General features: G+C 37.5%; 2 protein-coding genes across 8 annotated transcripts in view; one reads left to right on the forward strand and one right to left on the reverse strand.

Moving 5' to 3' along the window:
• Positions 1–814: 814 nt before the first annotated feature.
• On the reverse strand, positions 815–22,003 carry CA1H5orf22 (chromosome A1 C5orf22 homolog). Of its 2 annotated transcripts, none has more exons than XM_047853752.1 (9): positions 21,838–22,003; positions 20,224–20,369; positions 17,582–17,731; positions 15,219–15,648; positions 13,065–13,127; positions 12,712–12,833; positions 8,685–8,751; positions 6,769–6,908; positions 815–3,288 (listed from the first exon to the last, which is right to left on the reverse strand). In XM_047853752.1, the coding sequence occupies exons 1-9, from the start codon at positions 21,919–21,921 to the stop codon at positions 3,156–3,158; spliced, it is 1,335 nt and encodes a 444-aa protein (XP_047709708.1). In that variant the 5' UTR covers positions 21,922–22,003; the 3' UTR covers positions 815–3,155. The 2 variants fall into 2 exon arrangements, with proteins under 2 accessions (XP_047709708.1, XP_047709718.1); XM_047853762.1 differs by lacking the exon at positions 21,838–22,003 and adding an exon at positions 21,106–21,167.
• Positions 22,004–22,219: 216 nt separating this feature from the next.
• Positions 22,220–23,151, forward strand: part of DROSHA (drosha ribonuclease III) — a 126,252-nt gene continuing 125,320 nt past the window's right edge. For 4 of the 6 annotated variants that reach the window (XM_047853699.1, XM_047853728.1, XM_047853741.1 and 1 more), the window contains exon 1: positions 22,220–22,315. The gene's annotated coding sequence lies outside the window, so the exon portion shown is untranslated. Of the gene's footprint in view, positions 22,320–23,151 lie in introns of all 6 variants that reach the window. The other 2 variants (XM_047853709.1, XM_047853719.1) reach the window with 2 other exon arrangements.

Here is a 23,151-nt window from a genome sequence, read left to right on the forward strand (position 1 = left end):
GAGGACATAGAACAAAGATAGAGGCCTACAGAAAAAAAAAAAAAAAATATATATATATATATATTTATTTATGAAATTTATTGTCAAATTGCTTTCCATACAACACCCAGTGCTCATCCCAACAGGCGCCCTCCTCAATACCCATCATCCACCCTCCCCTCCCTCCCACCCCCATTAGCCTTCAGTTTGTTCTCAGTTTTTAAGAGTCTCTTATGGTTTGGCTCTCTCCCTAACTTTTTTTCTCCTTCCCCTCCCCCATGGTCTTCTGTTAAGTTTCTCAGGATCCACATAAGAGTGAAAACATATGGTATCTGTCTTTCTCTCTATGACTTATTTCACTTAGCAGAACACGCTCCAGTTCCATCCACGTTGCTACAAAAGGCCATATTTCATTCTTTCTCATTACCAAATAGTATTCCATTGTGTATATAAACCACAATTTCTTTATCATTAGTTGATGGACATTTAGGCTCTTTCCATAGTTTGGCTGTTGTTGAAAGTGCTGCTATAAACATTGGGGTACAAGTGCCCTTATGCATCTCACTCCTGTATCCCTTGGGTAAATTCCTAGCAGTGCTATTTCTGGGTCATAGGGTAGATCTGTTTTTAATTTTTTAAGGAACCTCCACACTGTTTTCCAGAGCAGCTGCACCAGTTTACATTCCCACCAACAGTGCAAGAGGGTTCCCGTTTCTCCACATCCTCGCCAGCATCTATAGTCTCCTGATTTGTTCATTTTAGCCACTCTGACTGGCGTGAGATTTTCTCAGTGTGGTTTTGATTTGTATTTCCCTGATGAGGAGTGATGTTGAGCATCTTTTCATGTGCCTGTTGGCCATACAGAAAATATTTCTAAAGAAAAACTTTTCTTCCTCAATACTGAGAAATATATACTTGTTAATACCAAAGCTATAGTCAATGCTTACATTTAAGTCCATTTTCAAGAACTTGCCAAAATCTCATGTGTCAGTGATATGTGTATATACCCCAAAACCCTGTATTGTGGTATTCCTCATTGATATTTAGAACACAGATGAAGGATGTCTTTATAAACTGTTTTTTTTTAAATCTTTAAAATTTTTTATTTTAGAGAGACAGAGAGACATGTGAGCAGGGGAGAGAGGCAGACAGACAGAATCTTAAATAGACTCCACACTCAGCACTGAGACTGACTTAGGGCTTGATCCCACGACCCTGGGATCATGATCTGAGCCAAAATCAAGAGTTAGACGCTCAAACGAGACACCGAGGTGCCCCTAAACTAAACACCTTATTTGAACTGTCCGGTGATATAATTTACCAAATTGGTGGTAGTCAATAGACAGGGACTGAATTTCATTCAAACAGAATTACAGAGCATGAGAACTAAATGATCTGAATGTTCCTAAAATAGAAATTGGTGCCCTTTTACTCCACCTGAATTAAAACGATGCTTGAGTCACATCCTAGTTCATGGGAATTATAATAAATGACTACTGAAACAGACTCATAAGATCAGTGCTATGAACACATTGAGATCATACACAATTAACTAGTGCTACGGTTTGATTTTAAATCTTTATTTTTAAAATTTTTGTTTTTTGTTTTAAATCTTTAAAATCTCAAAACATACCTTTTTATTTATTTTAGCACACAAAATAATTTACTCATAAAAGTAACATCCGTTTATAGAATTCTAATAAAATTTTTTCAAAACTTAAAAATAAATAGCACTCTTTTGCAATTCTGATTTTACAGAGAAAACTTTTTGGCACATAATGTTCTATCAAAATAGAAAGCTGAATCACTTTGCTTTGCTTTTCACAACAGAAATAGGCATTCACGCTATCAGCCTTGGGAAATTGGTGACGAGAAAAATTCGCAGGAAAATAGCATCATTGGAAAAATGGGATCTGGTGCCATCTATTGAGTGGCAATGGTAATGTGATCTTGGGTATTAGCCATCAAATTAGGTAACATACAATTGCAGTTACATGCAGCTGCACATGTACACATGTGGTCAAGGCCTGACAGTAACATGCAAAATGAAAACAAATGCTATGTTAGGACTGAGAAATGGATGGATGTTTTTTTTTTCCCCCTTTAAATGCCATCCTACCTTTTAAAGAAAAAGAAATTATGTAGTGAAAAATAACTGCTGAACATGGGGAATGCTGAAGACAGGAAGACTTTGGTAAATTAAGCAAATGGAAAGTTCTATGATTTAGAGGGACTCAGATAGGGTCTCTTTCTCACGGGGAGGCTGGTGGAAGGCAGTTATGTCTTTGGGTATTTACCGTAGGTCAGAATTAAGGATTTACCTTTTTTTCTACTATTTACATTAAAAGCTAGTTTATTTGAAGAAATTATCAACTCAGACTGCCAATAAAGTGGCACTTAGGAACTATAACGATAATCGATGCCAATACTGATCATCTGGAGGCACCAAAAACCCTGAAGGGCTTTTCTGATTAGCAAAGAAAATTTTTGTTTTGTTGACTGCTCAAATAGACCTTCTCCATACCAACAATAATGTGAGTTTGCCACAACAGCTGCAGCAACCCTGACAGTCTTGTAAAGGTAGGATTCCTGCAACATTTTCATGGACTAGCAAGTTTATTTATTTATTTTTTTGGTAGCTTTTGAGAATGTTACTTTCTTATCCTGCCAGGATGCCTTGAGTACTAAGAGGATGCCTAAGACATGTTTGTGGTTGCTCCTTCATAATACTTCTCGTAATCCATAATTTGTTTCTTAGCCATCCCCTAAGAGGGCAGGGGGCCTTGTCTATCCTGTTCATCACCATATACCCAGCACTTAATTATGTTTGGCACATGTAAATGCTCAATAAATGTCAGTTGGTTGAGTGAATAAATGAATGAACTTCAACTGACCTAGGGGGAAAAAACAACCCGCACAAAATGAGGAAGACTATGATGGAAAGGAAGAAAAATAAGCAACAATCAATTGGAGGGGGGGTGGGTAGATCTGATGTAAAAAAAAAAATTGTCATCATTCAACAACTGATAAGATCTGTTTGAGATTCAAACTATCTGAAAGATTTTAACAAAGTTAATATAAAAACAAAAGTCTTCTCTGGAAGACTCATTTATAATAAGTTAATGAAAACCCTGTTATTACATCAAGATGTTATAGGAACCTAGTGTTTTGTTGTTTCAAGATGGAGAACACTCTGCTAAATACACCAGGTGAATGTCTACAGCCCCATACAGGGAGCTCAGCACATTAAGGACTTTTTCTTGAATGGTGTCAACTTGCTCAGAAGGACAGTAATCGTCCAGACTTGACCTGGAACCAAGAAGGGAAAGAAAAAGAAAAATACACATAAATGTGATCATACTGTGCAGTGAGGAAAAGTCTGCATGTGTTGATTTCAATATAAAATAGAAACGAAGATGTACTGAATTTTGGAATAATAACAGTTGGAAGCTACTAAATAGTTACTCTGTCAGGTACATTACATTATATTCTTTAATCTTCTCAGCAACTCTATGAAATAGGTACTTTTACTATCCCTTTAAAGGAATCTAAACAGAAAGATTAACCTGCATAAGTCACATAGCTAGTAAGTGCTAGTGACAGGATTCAAAATGACACAGCATGCTTCAAAGCCTCAGTGCTTTATCATTAGACTGCTGTTTCCCTTAGAGGGAGATATGGGAAATACTGGGGGTTCTTAAGTGAGTGGACATCTTTCCTATCCTTTTATTATGGGTACACTAGGGCTAGAAATTACAAGGGTAGAGTCTTCCCAACTGATAATAGGTTTCTACTTCTACAAACTATTTGTTAACAAGCATACAGAATTATCCAGAATCAAATGTGGAGATGTGCTGGTATTAGGATTAGTTTCCTAGATGGTATTAAGGAGAAAAGAGCAAAGTAGGATAAGGCAGGAGTCTGTATCTTGGTGACTCTTTGTAGAATCACCAACTACAACTTTAGTTACCAACTTGTTACAGTGTCACTGACAATTATAGCCAGATTAAGTTCTGAAATGACTTGATCAGCGTCTCCTGGTTCTGGACTCAGGTGAGGAAAGCCATTTGAGGAGGATGGATTGGAAAGAGTGGCATAGAAATCTTTATGGAAGGAAATGGAGGGGTGTCTGGACGGCTCAGTCAGTTAAGTGTCCAACTCTTGATTTCAGCTCAGGTCATGATCTCCCAGCTGTGGGATTGAGCTCTGAACTGGGCTCTGAGCTGACAGTGTGTAGCCTGCTTGAGATTCTCTCTTTCCCTCTCTCCCCCCCCCCCCCCAACTCTCTCTTTCTCAAAATAAATAAAAATTAAAAACAACTTAAAAAGGGGTGACTGGGTGTCTCAATTGGTTAAATGTCCAACTTTGGGTCAGGTTATGATCTCACTGCTTGTGAGTTTGAGCTCCGCGTTTAGCTCTGTGCTGACAACTCAAAGCCTGGAGCCTGCTTGGGATCCTGTGTCTCCCTCTCTCTCTGCCCCTCCCCGCTCATGCTCTGTCTCTCTCAAAAATAAATAAAAAAACATTTAAAAAAACACAAAAACTTAAAAAGAAAAGAAGGCATTTCCAAGTATTTTAGACCTAAATAATCTGTGAGACTTCTGATAAACTCATTCTATTCTCTGGTGATCAGGTTATTTTTGAGACTAGATGTAAATATTTAACACACAATAAATAAGACAGAGCGATTAAAATTATTAAATACTACCTAATATATACATATGGATAAAGACCTACTTCAAGAGAGTATCATATATAAAAGTTTAATTTATAAGCCTCAATCAGTCAAAGCTTTCTGGCTTCTTTAAAACAGAGTAGTTCTTGATGGAAACTACCCCCAAGATGTAGTTTTGGAAATCTGTTGGTGCATTTTTGATTGTCACAATGACAACCGAAGGGCCAAGGTGAGAGGGCAGGGCTGCTAAAATGCTTGCAACATGCAGGACAGTCCTGCACTATGAATGTGAATATGAATACTTGTCCTGTGTCCTACATACTTTTTTCCAAAGTTCATGGAGCACTCACATAAGTGAAAACCATTTTTAATTTTTTGAGCCTAGAATTTAATACTCTTTTACATATGAACAAAGTATTTTTGAAAATGAATTAAATATAAACTAAATTTCCCAAGAATGCAACTACTCTGTATATTGAGGGAAGATTGGACTTTAAGCTTAGAACTTTACCAGGAAATTGTTATGACCAGAAAAAACATGTCACATGGGGCACCTGGGTGACTCTGTCAGTTAAGCATCTGACTCTTGATTTCAGCTCAGGTCATGATCTCACAGTTCGTGAGACTGAGCTCCACATCAGGCTCTGTGCTCACAGTGCAGAGCCTGCTTGGGATTCTCTCTCCCTCTCTCAAAACAAATAAATAAACTTAAAAAAAAAACAAACAAACATGTCACTATGGCAGTGCTGTTAGGGTATTTGGCCAATACATCACATGATTATCTGTCTGCATTTGTAACTGTTACATTTAGAGACTCCTTGTAAAGATGCTAGTCTTGTGTGGCATTTTAATACATATTATTTTATCAATTACTTTTATTTCTTTTATGTTAGGATTTTCTTGTGTGTACACACATATAAACATATGTTTAAATTATGTGTACAGGTATATTATTGCTATAGAATAAATGTTTGTGTCCCCGCCAAATTCGTATATTGAATCCAATCTTCAATGTCATCATATTTTGATTATATCACAAGGGTAGACCCCTCACGAATGAGATTAATGCTGTTATAAGAGACCCCAGAGACCTCCTTCATGAGGTTTACAGGGAGAAGATGGCTGTGAACCAGGAAGCAGGTCTTTACCACACTGAATCTGTTAGTAACTTTATCTTAGACCACCCAGCCTCCAGGACTGTGAGAAATGGATTTCTCTTGTTTATAAGCCACCTGGTCTATGGTATGTTTGTTAATGCAGCCTGAATGAACTATGTAGGTTAGATCACCTATGAATTTCATTTCAGGATGGTAAAAGGAGGTTACAAAATATTTGTCATAAAATACATAAAGTACTAACCTCATAGTTCCATACAAAACCAGCCCAAAGATGAACACAGAAAAGTTTCATTAAATTGTTGTAACTATTCAGCAATTATGCTCAAATTTAAAAAATGGCAGCAGCTAAATATTCATTTGTAGGACAAAGAAATAGGAATTCCTGTGTTCAACTGAATAGTATCACCAACTTCAAAGACAAGATAATAAGAATTGTATGTTTTTTGCCAACCATCACTAAGAGGAAAGAGCAAATACAAGATCTGAATTTTGAGCCGAGTAGGTAAAAAATTGGTTAGTAATAGTAATCATTAGATTAACCTGTGGAAACTGTATTAATTTCTTATGGCAGCTGTAACAAATTGCCACAAATTTAGCAGCTTAAAGCAACACAAAATTACTACCTTACAGTCTTGTTGGAGATGAGAAGTCCTATAATAGAGGGGCTAGCAGAGCTGCATTCTTCTCTAGGTTCTAGGGGAGAATGTTTGTCTTTCCAGTTTCTGGAGGCTGTCTGCATTCCTTAGCCTGAGGCCCTATCCTCCATCTTCTAAGCCAGTAGCCTAGCATCTTCCAATTTCTCGATTCTGACCCTCTTAAAATGACCACTGTGATCACACTGGTCCACTGGATAATCCAAGGTATTCTCATGTCAAAATCCTTGAGTTAATTACAACTCCAAGGTCCCTTTTCCTATAGAAGGTTACATATCCGCAGGTTCTGGAGATTAGGATGTGAACATCTTTGGCGTACCACTATTCAGGCTACCACACTTACCTTGCAATTGTCACGAGAGTAGGTTTTGGTAAATTTTTCAGTAAATAATATACAGACTGAATAAGATACTCAATTTCTTGTTCTGTGCTGATATGGTGAGGAAGTTCTGAATAATCACAGGTTAGACCAGCCTGGTGAACCTGAAAATAAGAAAATTAAGAATTACACTATAAGGCTTTATTGTTTTTAGAAAATTCTTTAACCATTAGAGGACTTGCTGATACATTTTTTAATAATATTGTGGACTGGGATTGTTTTTTCCTTAACAGCTTCTGTGTCCCAGAAGTTACCTATTCTCTCAAGTTTTGAAAGAACTGGCCTGTACATTTGTTTGGGCCTGATGCCTTTTGTAGGAATAACTCCTTAACTATTTTTTTAATTTTATAATTATGGATTAATTCAGTTTCTGTCTTTACTTGAGTCTATTTTGACAATTCATATTATCTAGCAAATTATCTATTATACCTAGATTCTAAAAGCTGATATAAAATTGTACATAATATTCTGGTTTTACCTTTTCTTTCAACATATTATTTTTAAAATACATGCATGTACTGCTATATTCAAAGTTTTAAGAGGATACAAGGGAGAGTTTTCCTCCTGTCACCAGTTCCTTATATATCCTTTATGTACAATCAAATAGTACTGACATACATTTATGTGTCTTAAATGTAAATGACTGATGTTCCAGTCTCATAGCACTAAACTGTGCCTGAAAGCTAGAAGTGGCTCACAGGCTAACATTTTATAGACTTTGCTTGAAGTTTTGAAAATTGGAACTCAAGTATGTCACTGTTTTGCCTACTGTATATAAGTGCAAAGCATGGAAAAAAACCATTAATCTGATATTTTATTGGAGGTTCTGAATACACATCAAAAATTTAACTAGGAACAATCCTCGTAGTAAAATGATATGAATGTTCTTTTCTATTGAACTGATCAAAACAGTGTTCCAACCCTGCAGCTATAGGCACATCATATTTGATTACATTATCTGCAACCAAGCCCATGCCATCCCTTCTGTCTTTCAACAATGTACAAACCACTCCCAACCAGTGGAAAATCCAGATGTAATATAATGATTATAGCAGACCTGCATGAAGACACATTCAATAATGTCATGTGAACTCAAAACATTTTTAAATCCTAAGGATCTTCTAACTCTATCACTCTTAATAACTGCCATGAAAAAAGGGGTGGACTAAGGCGTTTGGACTAGCTCCAATTTAAGCAAAATATTCTTTTGCTAACATTTTTTATTCTTATAAAGTTGGCATTAAATCAATACATAAACTTCAGTTCAAGTAAGGTGGTTTAACTGTATTCCATAACTAAATAAAACACTAGAACAAAATAATTTATTGGAAGTAAAAGCAGCAGCAGGAGTAAAAGAAGAAGACTTATAGGTCTTAGTTTTAGCACAAAATCTGAGAAAAGGCACTTGAACTTCAAACAGGAAATTTTATGCCTCAAATACTGAAAAATGACATAAAAATAAAAGAAATTATCATTAGAAGTATTCACTTTTGCCATAGCTTTCAGGTCACTATTGGCAAAGTCAGCAATACAGCTGATACGGCTGAGATGTACTTGTCAGAACACCTTCTTTTATCTTTCTGCTTGGTTTTTATAACCAGGAAAGTTTTTAGAGGGAGGAAAGAAAGAAGGAGGAAGGGAGTATAAAAATGAATCAATAAAGAAGGGATATCTTTAGAAAGCTTATTTTTTTGGAAAACTTTTCCAATGTTCTGACTTCTAAGAAGTATGTATTTTTTCATTTCTTCTCATTGTTTAAAAAGAATTCATTTACACTTCCCTGGTACACAAATAAAAGCAAACCACTTAAATAAAAAGTACTTTTTCTACCCAGAAAAATGTCTTTCTAAAGGGTCAATTTTATACTGCAATATATTTACCATTTCATAGTCTGGTACTTCCATCCGTTTTTTCAAACTCTGTACAAGTGGAATTAGTGATTCCATTCTGGAAAAAAGCCACCCCTCAATTAAACATCACACCACCTCAACTAAAATTACAGAAGCAAATGATAGATACGTAACATTTAAAGTATATCTTTAACAATACATTTCACATGATTGAGAAATGAAAGATAAAGATATTCAAATATCATCTTAAAATATTAAGAAATAAATGTTTTTTCTTACCTAAAAAAGTATACATTGTGTTAAACGTTGAAAATTAACACTCAAGAAACTGAGATTTTCCTCTTTTTTAAAAATAGAAGCTCTATTGTGATTTAAAATTATTTTGATCAATAAGAAAACTAAGTGCCTTGAGCACATGGTGTTGAAAAAGTTACCCAAAAGTTCAAAAAAAAATTAAGAATATATTTATTGACACACACAATTACACCTGGGAAAGTTCTATACCATTTAATATACTAACACTAGTGCCTTTAAGTCATTTAAATTTTATTTATTATTTATTTTTGATGCTTTTTATTTTTGAGAGAGAGAGTGCACGCAAGCAAGCGGGGGAGAGGCAGAGAGAGATGGAGATAGAATCTGAAGCAGGCTCCAGGCTCTGAGCTGTCGGCACAAAGCTTGACATGGGGCTTGAACTCGTGAACCACGAGATCATGACCTGAGCAGAAGTCGGACTTTTAACCAACTGAGCCAACCAGGTGCCCATTATTAAATTTAAATAGAACTCTTTGGGAGTCCTGACTGATGTTTCTAGTATTTTGCCTTCCCCATCAATATCTATGCAACTGCTAGGAGGGAAAAAAGAAAGAGGGGGTCATGGAGACCTATCTATCCACTCATTCTGTTACTCTTTTATGAAAACACTTTCTGGTCTTCTAGACCCTAATCACCTACTTTATTTAATTCTTTTTTTTTTTTTTTTCTTTCTGAGGGTAGGAACCCCTGCCTATTTACTATTTTTTTTTAATATGAAATTTATTGTCAAATTGGTTTCCATCTACTTTATGTACTTCTTAAGGAACAGTGAAGACTCCTTCATGCTGAGGGTCTGGCTCTTCAGGGGCATGGTAAGTTTGGGGAGATTCTTCTTGCTGTCTCACCCACTTTTCCTTTGTGCTATTCTATTTTCCCTCCATTCTAATCATGGTCTGGACTCATTTCTGTTGTAGCCTCATTGTTTCTTCAACTCTGTGACAGAACTCTGCAGGTGCTGAAGAGTTAACTGGGCATGCTTACCAGGCACAGTGGGTTTCAGTGAAAGTGGCCCCATCTATAGGCTAGATCCAGGACTCCAAGGTTTTCATGCTATTTTAAGTTTTAAACTCGGCTTGAGACATCACAAATTCACAAAATAGTAGGTACTTTTCAATATTTCTAGGAAGAATCATGTTCTGTGAGATATTTCTAGATCTCCCTCTTCCATCATAATTTCAAGAAGGAGGGAATCATTTTTTGAATGAGTTCCCTATACTGAGGAAGAAGAGCATTAACTGATGTTAAAGTGCCTGGTCAATTGGGGCGCCTGGGTGGCGCAGTTGGTTAAGCGTCTGACTTCAGCCAGGTCACGATCTTGTGGTCCGGGAGTTCGAGCCCCGCGTCGGGCTCTGGGCTGATGGCTCAGAACCTGGAGCCTGTTTCCGATTCTGTGTCTCCCTCTCTCTCTGCCCCTCCCCCGTTCATGCTCTGTCTCTCCCTGTCCGGAAAAGTAAATAAACGTTGAAAAAAAAAACGTTTAAAAAAAACAAAGTGCCTGGTCAATATTTATTGATGTGATGAATACAATTATGGTTTTTATTCCATACTACTCTTTTTTTAGAGATAATAAAGTTTTATAATGTTTATATTTCAGGGAGGTTTCTCAATATTTGAAACAAAAATTACACTAAATATTCTGAATAGGTAATACATACATATAGCAAAAGATGTTTCTCCCTCATAACTTCATCTATTAGCCATACAATTCCTCTCTTCAGAGGCAACCTCTATTCCAGTTTCCTATGTATTCTTCTAGAAATCTGATGAATTATTACCAATAACAATGACATAATAAGCCTTAGTGGCCCAAAGTACTATGATTCTAACTTTCTAATTTATGTTGGTATCTTATGACTGATTTCTTACATTTACACTGTGGAGAATAATCTGTGAGAGATCAATTTGAAAATAAGCTAGTTCTGGTCTTCCTATGCTCATGGGGACAAAAAAGTTGATGTCTGATGGTTACATTTTAGTTTTCAGGCTTTTTGTTGAGTCTATATGATTTAAAGAATTATTTCAAAGACTCAACATCACTAATCATTAAGGAAATGCAAACCAACACCACAGTAAGAAATTACCTCACATAAGTCAGAATGGCTAGTATCAAAGAACAAGAAAAGAACAAGTGTCGGTGAGGATGTGGAGAAAAGGAAGCCTTTGTGCACTGTCTGTAAAAATGTAAACTGGTACAGCCACTATGGAAAACAGTATGGAGGTTCCTCAAAAAATTAAAAATAGACATACCATATGATCCAGGAATTCCACTACTTGGTATTTATTCAAAGAAAACAGAAACACTAATTTGAAAAGATATATCCACTCCTATTGTTACTGCAGTATTATTTGTTATAGTCAAGATACGAAAGCAACCCAAGTGTCCATCGATAGACAAATGAATAAAGAAAATGTAAGACAGATATATGCACATACACATGTCTATGTATAAAATGGAATATTACCCAGACATAAAAAAGAATGAAATCTTAATATTTATGACAACATGGATGAACCTAGAGTATCATGCTCAGTGAAGTAAGTTTGATAAGTACCACATGATTTCACTTGTGCAATCTAAAGCAGGACAAATGAACAAACAAAAACAGAAACAGACTCATAAATACAGAGAACCAGTGGCTGCCAGAGGGGGTGGGGAGACAGGTGAAACAGGTGAAGGGGATTAAGAGGTCCAAATTTCCAGTTATAAAAATAAGTCACAGGAATAAAAACTAAAGCATAGGGAATATAGTCAATGGTATAATAATATTGTATAGTAACAGGTGGTAACCACATTTATTGTGGTGAGCACTGTAGAATATATCAAATTGTCGATTCATTATGTTGTATACCTGAGACTAATATAATATTGTACGTCAACTACACTTCACTAGAAAAAAACAGAATTAGTTCCAAGAAAAGTACACTATTTATGTCAACATTCTTTCAAACTTGCTTTTTAACACTAAAGGCACTCTTCACCCTACCCTATAAATCGACAAATGATCACACGAAAAGAACTTTCTCTTCACGTTTCCAAGGTAATGTTAATGCTGAGACAATTGGCCAAATAGATGACCTGATGAAGAATCCAGCTTTCAAATCGTGCTTCCTCATATGATGGGCAGTTTTGACCTTCTACTCATATTGGGTTATCCTTAAAAGGAAGCAAATTTTCACAATTTAATTTACCAATCTAGTAATTTACTTTTTTATTGATAATTTTTTTTTCTTACTCTCCTTTGAATGGGGGCTGTCTTACAAATCATTAATCTTCTGTAAGACCCAGCACCACATCTTATAGGGGCAGCTACTGCACAATGATTAAAAGCATACCCACTTACTATGGGACTCAGAGCAACTTAAACCTCTGTGTCTTAGCTTCCTCACCTATAAAATGAACACAAAGTCTTAAGATTGTTAGAAGGAATAAATGAGGTAAATGCAAGAAAAAAATCTTACAACTGGGCATATAGATAGCACCTAGTAAAGGCTAACTATGGCTAGTAAATTTGTGTTGGCATTTTTTTTTTTTTAAGATACTATTTTTAAGTAAGCACTACACCCAATGTGGGGCTCCAACTCACAACCCTGAGATCAAGCATCACATGCTCTACAAACTGAGCCAGCCAGCATCCTTGTGTTGGCATTTAATACTAATTTTTAAAAAGTAATTTATCTAGCAAACTTAACAATATATCTAGGACTGAAATAAAGTTGGGGAAAAAATGTTTCAAGGTCTTACCCAGGGTTTGAAGCCCATTTCTGTACAGTTTCTTCATCATCACCATCACACAAATCAGCAAAAGCAGCTTCTAAATCTTCTAACTGATGAATTCGAGTATCAACACAATCTACCAAATCTTCCTTTAAGCACATTGAAAAGCCAAGATTATAATTTTTCTTTGAAAAAGTGAAATTCCATTACAATGAAAATATCAGTTCAATTAGTTAAACTATGACTTGTAAGTACTAACCATGGGTTTACCCAATAAACACACAAAGATTCTGGTGAGATGTCCGAGAGCACTCTAATGGGCTATAAGATATTATTAGATATGTAACAGACAAAACGCAAAAGAAACAAATGAAGGATACCTCTGTCAGGTTGGTATCAGGCTTTTTAAATTGGTACAACTCTTGTAAGATTTTGTATTCTTCCTGGAAAACAAAACAAAAACCCATATAGTAGGGGAAAAAAACCTAATTTTTTTGATGATATTCTTTAAGTAAAAATGGCTATGATATTAGGAAGATAGATAATTATTTAAAAATCAGTCTGTGAAAATCCAGCAAATGTATAGTTCAGATATCATTATAAACACTGTCATTTCTATACTGACAAGAATGTATGAAATAGCTATGGAAAAGACTTGATATGAAAGAAGATTTTTAATAATATTCTACTCTATAAATTGGTACATCTTAGGATCTAAACAGATTTTCGCTATTTACAGAAAATATACATGTCCTGAATAACAAAAGAACGCTCCATGTTCACTTTGCAGCCCTTTCCCTAGCTGCAAAAGAGAACCCTGAAGTTCAAAGGTGATAGGGGAGGCAGTTACAATGGAAGAAGGATACTTTCTAAGCACTGACTTTGCAGGAGAGTGTCTCTCTTCATTCAGCACATTAAATAGCCCCATTATACATGGGTATATCTGGCCCCAAAATCCCATTTAGGAGTATTGTTGCGAAGAAATTATATGCAAGAGCTGAAGTTCACAAAGCACAGTGTTGTGCCACTCCCTCACTGTAATAATCCTGTGACTTGGGTGTGATTATTTTTATTTTATACTTGAACTGTGGGTCAGAAAGGTTAAGTAACTTTCCCAAGAAGTGATAAGCAGAAGCAACAACAGAACTTAACTCACTCTGGACTTCTGCACATGCTCTTTAAAAAAGGTAAACAAGTGACTTTAACTACATTAAAAAAAAGTCTATTAAATTATAAAGTATACTACATGCTCTTTTCCAGAAGTTCCATAGTACCAAATGGTATAAAGGAGACAAAAATCTCCACTACCCAGGTTTCCTGATAGTACTGGGAAAGGAATACCTGCCATTAAGTTCCTTATGTAACTTTTTAGAAATTTTCATTAAAAATATTTGATGAGTATATTTGTAAAATAAATTCCTAAAGTCAGTTTCTTCAGCTTTCAGACGCGCCTATTCTTCAAGTTTTCTAAATAGCTCTAAGGTCATTTCATAATTCTAAGAACTTGTGGTTATAGTCACTAGCACCACATACAACAGCAGAAAGAAATAGCAATTTTTCTCCCTTATTTACAAGTTGGGAAAATACTCTAGGTCCCCCATTCTTGTTCCAGATTACACTAAATCCTCAAATCTTACCTATTTTTAATCATTACCTACTTAGAGGTCTTCAATAACTTAGATAAACCACCATGGCTTCTTATACGTACATATTATGATTGTAAGGTGCAGCATCGTTGTTATAATCAAACACTGAATTTGGGTAGAAAAAATACAGTTGATCTGAATCACTGAAATAGGTCTGAATAACCTCCCAAATGTTGAAGTAAGCAGTTGTGCCCATAAAATGCACCTAGGAATGCTCATTTGGATCATGAATTTACCAGTTTCTTAAATGCCTAATTCTATCTCAGATCTGTGCATACTAATATTGTCTGGTGATTTGCATTTAAGATCTGATGAGGTACCCTACGGATTAGAGGCCTGAATCATTAGCTGCAAATAGTACATGTGTGATCAGGCACCTGATTCAGATTTTTCAGTGAAAAATCTGTCACACAGGGCTTTCTTTACATGTATAGAATATCTCCGGAAAGATACACCAAGAAACTGGTGATGTTTCTTTCTGAGGTAAGAAACTGAGGAAATGAGGATGGGGTGAGAGAGTGACATTCTTTAATGTATATATTTTCTTACACTGTATGATTTTAGTTTTTTCAACTACCCATGTACGTATTACCTCAATAAATACAAAATAAATACTATCTAGAGCAGGGATTTGCAACCCGCAGCTCACAACCTGTTTTTGTATGGCATTCAAGTTAAGAAAGGTACATATAAACTTCAATTTAAAAAAAGGTATGTATAATTTAAAAACGTTTAAATACAACAAGGAAGAATGTGTGATAGAGACCATATGGGACCCCCAATAAAGTAATTAATATCTGGCTGTTTGCAGAAAATTTGCTGAGCCCTGATCTAGAGAAATGTCATACAATTCTCAAGATCTACATTTTAAAAATGCCACATGTTTACCTGAGTGAACATTTCTTTGAAGGGATTCTTGACTGAAAAAAAATCCAAGTCAATATCCAAAACAAATGCATCCCCTTTCTTCAGAATTTCTAGAATTTCCCCAGTGCTGACTGTTGTCTGGCATTCTTGGCTTTCAGAAAAGCATGGACGTGACTGCTCTAGGCAAGTTTGGCCCTTCTTCTGTGTCACTGTGTCCTTTTCCAGTCCTTCTGAATAAGAGTCACAGTTAGTAGAGGCAGTGTTTTCTGCATCTTCCAGTGCTAGCTTTGGCTTCTTAGCAGAAGACACTGCATCATTTTCTTCTTGATTGTTACAGAGTTTGTAAGGTTTCACCATAATCACATCCAATTGCAAAGGTTTTTGGTTCTCTAGCTGGTCTTCAGTTACATAAAGACCGTCACTTAGAAAGTAATGATCTGTACTTGTAACCCTGCATTAGAGGAAAAAACTATTTTAAAGAAAAATGGACAACTTTGCTGACATTTCATATAGTATTTCCAAAGCACTCAGAAACGTAACAAAGAACATATTTAACAAAAGCTAAGAGCTATCCCTACTTTTTGTAATTCCTGTTCTTCTGCAGAAATAGCATTCCCCAAATTTTTAGCTGGGCACACAACTGCCCAAAGTAAAGACTGTTAAGTAAAGATTTCATAATCTACCTTGCAGCCAGGTGTGGCCAATTGACTAAGTTCTGGCCTAAGGCTGTGAATGGAAAAGAAGTGTATAAAACCTTGCTCTCCTTTCCTCACTGACTGGTATATGAACATGGAAGTGGCAAGCCCACCTTGGACTATGAGGACAAAGGCAATACTCTAGAGATGAAGCAAAAAGATAAAAGGAACTGGAGTTGCTGAACTGGTAAACTGCCACAAAGGCCCTGGGCTGCATGTGGTAAACTCTAATATGAGAAAGAAATAAATGATCTTCCTTAATTAACCTAGTGTGTGTGTGTGTTTTTTTTTTAACTTAAAAAAAATATTTATTTTTGAGAGAGGAGAGAAGAGAGAGAGAGAGAGAACGTGAGCGAGGAAGGGGCACAGAGAGAAAGAGACACAGAATCTAAAGCAGGCTCCAGGCTCTGAGCTATCAGTAGAATCTGACGCAGGGCTTGAACTCATGAACTGTGAGATCATGACCTGAGCCGAAGTCAGATGCTTAACCAAATGAGCCACCAAGGGGCCCCTTTAAGCTAATGTTTTGGAGCTCATATCAGCTGAAACTTTAACCAAATAATCACTTATGAGAAAAATTGCATCTGGAAATAATTTCGCTTAACAGAAACTTCCTCTGATGTGTTTCAAAGCTTTGTCAAATTTTATATGAACATATTTTAATATGAAAAGCAACTTAAAAATGTTATACATATGCAGAACGCATTTTACAAGTTACAGATTTCTACTCAGTAAGTTCTTAGCTTTTCACTATTTTATGCCTTAGTAAATACTTTGAAAAGCAAAACTAAATTCTTCTTCCGGAGGCAGGCTCTATCCAACTAAAATAAAGGTCATATTTATTTTCTACTCCCCCTCTCCAGTTATACAGCCTTACATTTAAAAAGGTATTAATTTTCCAAAATAAGATTAATGACATAATAAAGCTAATATCCAGGCTTCTTATAAATTGTGCCATCCTAAGAAAGACAAAGCCTGTATCCTCCAAACTAAATTTGCATTCTTCTTTAATAAAGGACCCTTCACATTCATTTCATCACAAGAGAATGTAGAAAGTCAAGAACATGTTGATATTTATAAAGATAATTACAGTATTGCAATACACATAAAACATTGGTTAAACTGCTTACACAACAAAAATAGTTGCACATGTAACTCAAGTCAGAGAATGCTGTAATTTAATTTAGGTTAATTACCTAAAGCTAGTCATAGTACTAAAATGAAAACTCCAAATCTACTTTTTAGCTATTGGATTTACAAAAAAACCCAAAAAAAACAAAAACCCAAAATGAGATAATTTTGCTTTTCCAGTGCTAACTGTTAAATTCAGTGGACAATAGTTATATTGTAAGGAAATGGCATTTCCTTAAATATAAAAATCATTAAATATATATATCTATAAGGTATTTCACTGATTTAACGGAATTAGTCATCAATGGAGCCAGAATTCCAGAAGATGGAGATCATATTATTCAAAACCAACTTGACTAGCAACAAAATATAAATGATATGTGAAGAAGGTCCAGAGACATGAAAGCTTGGTTCCTGGTGTTTTGAGAACTATTTAAATAGTTGAGGCTTAATCTGACCCTATCTGTATGTAGAGAACTTACAAGTTATTATGGGGATTCAAAGTAAGATAAAAGAAGAACTCATTCCCTTTCACACTCACAAATATGATGAAATTACCTGATGGTTGTGGTAGAAGTGTCTCTGCCTACTAAAAAGTGATGTTTTCCCTCTCTGATTTGCTGAGCCCATGTGGGATGAAGCCATAGAACATGAGAAAAATGGCCAGCATAAACCGCAGGCATAATCCAATTCTCAATACTTAATTCTCTGGAAAAGAAATAGAAAGCATGAAAGAAATAGAAATAGAAAGAATAGAAAGAAAGAATAGAAAGCATGAGTGGGTTTTCCAAATGTAATTTCACCCAGAACAAGATTTTAACAATTTTCATAATGACATCAAGGGCTTATTTCCCTTTTTCATTATACTGACATTTGCACTAACAGTGCAAAGCAATGGTGGGTTGATGTGCTGAGATTAATCAAGGCAACAGCATCAACTCTACTAGTAGTCACTGTATTCTTCACTACCAAACACCACTGACCCCTCCCAAAGCCAGTTTCATGTATTAAAAAAAAAAAAAAAAAAAAAAAAAAAAAAAGCCAGTTTACTAGTTTACTAAACCTTGATCCTGAATATACATTTTAAATAGTCTGTGCAGTAAAATGAGAAATGCACAAAAAGTACTTCTGCTACATACTTTGAGGTACCATGGTTGTTTCAAGGAAAAGTACTTGTGACTGAATTGAAAACACCATTTTTCCTGAAAGAAAGATTGATCTACAATGGTTATTCAGACTTGAAATTGAATTGTTGGATTTCCACATTCGAACTGAGCTTTAAGAACCACTACTTGTCAAGTTTTGGTATGGTACTGAATATTCATAATTATCTGAAAAAGCTATGAAAATACTGTTCCTAAATTTTCTTCATATAGTTCCACCAAAACAACATATGGCAACAAATCGAATGCAGAAGGAGATAGGAGAAATAGCTGTCTCTTATAAAGGCAAATATTAAAGAGATGGGAAAAAAATTAAATATTGTTATTCTTCTCCCCAGATACTTTGCTTTAAAAAATAAATTTTTCATAAAAATATCATATTTATGCTAACACATACAGGTCTATTAATTTGAATGAATTACTTTAAACATTTTTCAGTTTTAATTTCAAATACGGTAAATATCAATAGATGTAACCTACACTTAGAAGAAAGTTCAGTAATTTTTAGGAATATACAGGAATCCTGAGACTAAAAAGTTTAAGAATTATTCTACAACTGTATAGTCTATATACTTATAACTTTTTTCAATTTCTAAAATATATAATCTCTAAATTTATAAAAGAGACTAACAACAATGGTAGCGCTACCACATTTCTTTAGAAATTAGTGCTCTAGGGGTACCTGGATGGCTCAGTTGGTTGAGCATCTGACTTTGGCTCAGGTCATGATCTCACAGTTTGTGGGTTCGAGCCCTGCGTAGGGGTCTGTGCTGACAGCTCTGAGCCTGCAGCCTGCTTTGGATTCTGTGTCTCCTTCTCTCTCTGCCCCTCCCTCACTTGTACTCTGTCTCTCATAAATAAATAAATAAATAAATAAATAAAATAAAATAAAATAAAATAAAATAATTAGTGCTCTAAAATGGGGTTCTGGAAAAAGTCAACTAAAGGAAGTGTAGTAGGCTAAAATTAATTCATGTAAACATCTATCTCTTAATTTTATATTATAAAGAAAAGTTACTGCGATGTAACTTTTTACCTGATATGAGTAGACTACATTCTAACAAAATGCATACATAAACGGTGGCAGAATTTCAGAGAACTTTATTACTAAAGAAAGGCTTATAAGTCAATGTTTATAGATACATTAGGTATAATCCTTCCTGCAGATTGTGGTACAAACTGCGAGGTTGGAAGGACAATACTGGAAGAAAGGATATACAAGTTAAAGATGTGTTGCCTATATAATTATTGAATAATGTGTTTAAGACACATTATCTTGTGCCTTAGTATCCAGACTTTTTAAGTGGAGGGGTAGGGAGTACTGGCTCAAGTAACAACTAAAGTCTCTTCTACTTCTTTCACTGGCTGGGCCACATTTTTTTTTTTTATCAGATTTTATTTAATTAATTAATTAATTTAATGTTTATTTATTTTGAGAGAAAGAGAACATGAGTGGAGGAAACATAGAGACACAGAACCCAAGGCAGGATCTAGGCTCTGAGCTATTAGTACAGACAGCAATGTGGGGCTTGAACCCACAAACCAGGAGATCATGACCTGTGCTGAAAACTGGATGCTTAATGGACTGAGCCACCCAGGTGCCCCAGGCTACCTGTTTTTGTAAATAAAGGTTTATTGGAACACAGCTACACTCACTTGTTACATAGTGTCCATGGTTGCTTTCATACTATAAGGGCAGAGATAAGTAATTGCAACGCAGACTGTATGGCCAGCAAGCCTAAAATATTTAATATCTGGCTCTTTATGAAAAAGTCAACAATTGGTGTAATTAAAACAGGCAAAGAAAAGAAAAAGAAAACACATGAGCTCGGCAAAGTCTAGTTCCCTTAATAGTTCATCACATCTGCAAATTGTATTTCAAGCAAATAAAAGATCTCTAAGAGGGGTGCCTGGCTGGCTGTTGGTGGAGCATGCAACTCTTGATCTCAAGCTCTTGAGTTCGAGCCCCACACCAGGGGCAGAGTTCACTTAAAAACAAAACAAAAGAAAAAATCATTAACAAAAATCACGTATTACCCAAAAAGTGTTTCCTTGTCAAACACAGTGTCAGCTGGCATATTCACAGGAATAAGGAGGTCTGGATGTGAATCGAAATGCACAAAACTTATATTACTGGCAGGAAGATGCTTTGAGCCAATGGCCCGGTATATGTAAGGCAGGACCTGTAAAAACACACGCACACATTCAGAATGGGCACTGAAATCATGAGCATCCGCTCAGCAGCAGGCTGAGAAACAATGCTAAACGTAGCCGCCCGGAATTCGAAGCGCACCGAATCGTTAAACGGTAGGCAAATGCAAAATCTGTTCGTCCTAGGTGGGTTTAGATAACGTTCTCCAGCTTTTTTCCCTCAGAAGTTCCAGGTTGCACCTCCAAAGGCCTTAATGGGCATCTCTTGCTGCCATCTTGCCCCCAACACAAACTCGGAAGATGAAGCGGGTAAACAGATGGGCTCTCAGGAAAAAAAAAAAACGGGTAATGAAGACACATTCTGGCATTAAGGGTGTGTTCAAGCCACCCTGGGTCTCCTGGCCTTTTCCACACCTTAGGATGGTGGAGCCGGGCTAGGTAGTCTGTCAAGCTCTGTGGCTCTAGATTTAAACCGGAAGTGGACAGCACCGCTTAACCCACGCTTGGCTTTTGCTCGGGTCCATACACTCTCTCTCTAGGTCCTGGGAAACCCAACTTCCCGCCTCTCCTCTTAACTTTCTCCATCCATAAATCCGGAGCCCACTCCTTCCCTCTTTCATATCCGGATAATCCCCAAGATCTACGAATTAAAAAAAAAAAAAAAAAAGTCTTAGATGCATGACCCTCCCTCATAGGCTTCCAGAAGAAAAGATAAAGGCACCATTTTAGCTACTCCAAAGTAGCACTGCCATAAAAAATAGAAAATACCTTCGGTGTTTACAAACGCAGGGCTCTGTGTTAGAAGATTTATAAGGAAGCTTTTTAATGTTTATTTTTGATAGAGAGCGCGCGAGAGACAGAACGCAAGCGGGGGAGGGCCAGAGAGGGAGCGAGACGCAGAATCCGCAGCAGGCTCCAGGCTCAGCGCTGCCCGCACAGAGCCCCAGGCGGGGTTGAACCCCGAGATCGTGACCTGAGCCGAAGTCGGATGCTTAACCGACTGGGCCACCCGGGCCACCCCATATTAAAGATTTATGTACACGCCCAGCACACAATAATAGCAGCGGCCCTAAGGGTGCTAAGGTGATGGTCCCGTTTCACAGATGACAGCCCACATTCTTTGCTAAAACCGTCCCACCTACACGGCAGGACTGTGTTGGAGACGCCAGGGAGAGCTGGAAGCCTCTGTTAAGAAGCAGGTTAAGGACACGGGACTCTGCAGTCAGAATGCTCAGGTTCGAAGCCCGACGCCACCAGTTGTTGGTTGCGGGATTTCTGGGCAAATCGCGAGGGTTAAATGAATTGCCCGACGCATACTCAGCGAACCATAAATGTCAGGGCCTGTTCCTCCCAGTTAGTCATTTCGGTGTTTTTTCCCCACAGCAATGGAACTCGCGCGGTTAACAAATTCCGATTATCTCCGGCCTTCGATGCCGAGGCTCCGCCGCCTCCCGGGCCCTCACGCGATTCTGCCTCAGGACCCAGCAGTCGCCGGCTCACCTCCTGGTGATCCTCCACGACCCACACTGGGAGTTTGGAGTAGCGCCGGAGGCAAGCGCGCTCTCCCACAGAGTCTGCGCTCATGGTTTCCCTGTCAGCGTCCCCGCCAGCCGCAGTGCCTAGGCTAAGACTCCCGAAAGCGGGAGCTGCGGCCTCACAGACCCTCCCGGGTGGAAACGCGCGCTCACCCGGTTGTGGTTCCTTATTGGAAGATGTAGAGGGCAGGGGGCGGGCGCCGAGGGGTTCTACAAAGACTATTGGCTTAATTATCCATCGCTGTAGTTGACGGACCAATCACTGCGCACAAGGCGCTGTAGCCAGCCCAGAAGCTTTCTCTGTAGAGGTCCAGCTTTCTCCGGTTTGCTTTTTAATTTCCTTGGTTTCCTGTTCCGGAGGCGCGGGCGGCGCTACAGTCCTGGCGGCTGTAGAATAATCCTAGCTTTGCTTTGACTGCAACCTCGCGGCGCGAGAGCCTTTTGTAGGTAAAAGGGGCAACTTGCGGGTGTTGGAAGAGGGAGCGTTTCCGAGTGTCCGGGCTTAAACGGGGCTAAGAGCCCGGGGCTGGGGCGAGAGGCGCCTTTGAGTTATGGTCGTGCAGCCCCTCTTCAGTTCTGCAGCTAAGGGCAAAAAAGCGACCCTAGGCCCGAATCCCGCAAATAGAAATGAAAAATGAGACCTTTCATTCATTTGTGGAACGCAGGCGGTGGTCCAGGCCCGGGGCTGCCGGGGTCTCGGAGTGCCGCGAGACCCTGAGCCCAGCGCTTGCCTCGTGGGGCTCACAGTCTGGCGGGAGATGCAAACAGGGGAAACCGCAACTACAGATGAGCTCGACGAAGGTGACCGGCCTGCAGATGCAAGTGGGGGGAAAGGTGTTCTTATTAACGTAGTTGCGCACTTTGCAACTCTTTGAGCATAGGCTGATGTTCCTGGTCGTGTTAAATGTACAAAGCAGTTCCCTCAGTTTTCCTGCTTACAGACAAGCAGTCTAGGAGTAGACCTACGCCGCAAACAATTACTTTTCCAGTTGCAGTGAATTCCTTGACTTTTGAATTAAAATTTGCATCCATAAGATAGCCCGACTATGCCTTTAATATGTCAGTTTCATAATTAGTGTTGTCAGATATTCTCTCCATAGAAACATCCATGAGGATCTAATCCTGAAAGTATAACTATCACACACTGTCCAACAGTGTTAGTGTTCCTGTTTCGCACCTCTAGGTTCAGTACACTCCTTTGTATTCCTCTAGACGCTGTGTTGAAATCTTTTCTCTTGTTTATTGCTTTATTCAAGGAAAATGTATTTGTAAGTGGATT

The sequence above is a fragment of the Prionailurus viverrinus genome, chromosome A1, assembly GCF_022837055.1.
Source record: "Prionailurus viverrinus isolate Anna chromosome A1, UM_Priviv_1.0, whole genome shotgun sequence".
Taxonomy (NCBI): Eukaryota; Metazoa; Chordata; class Mammalia; order Carnivora; family Felidae; genus Prionailurus; species Prionailurus viverrinus.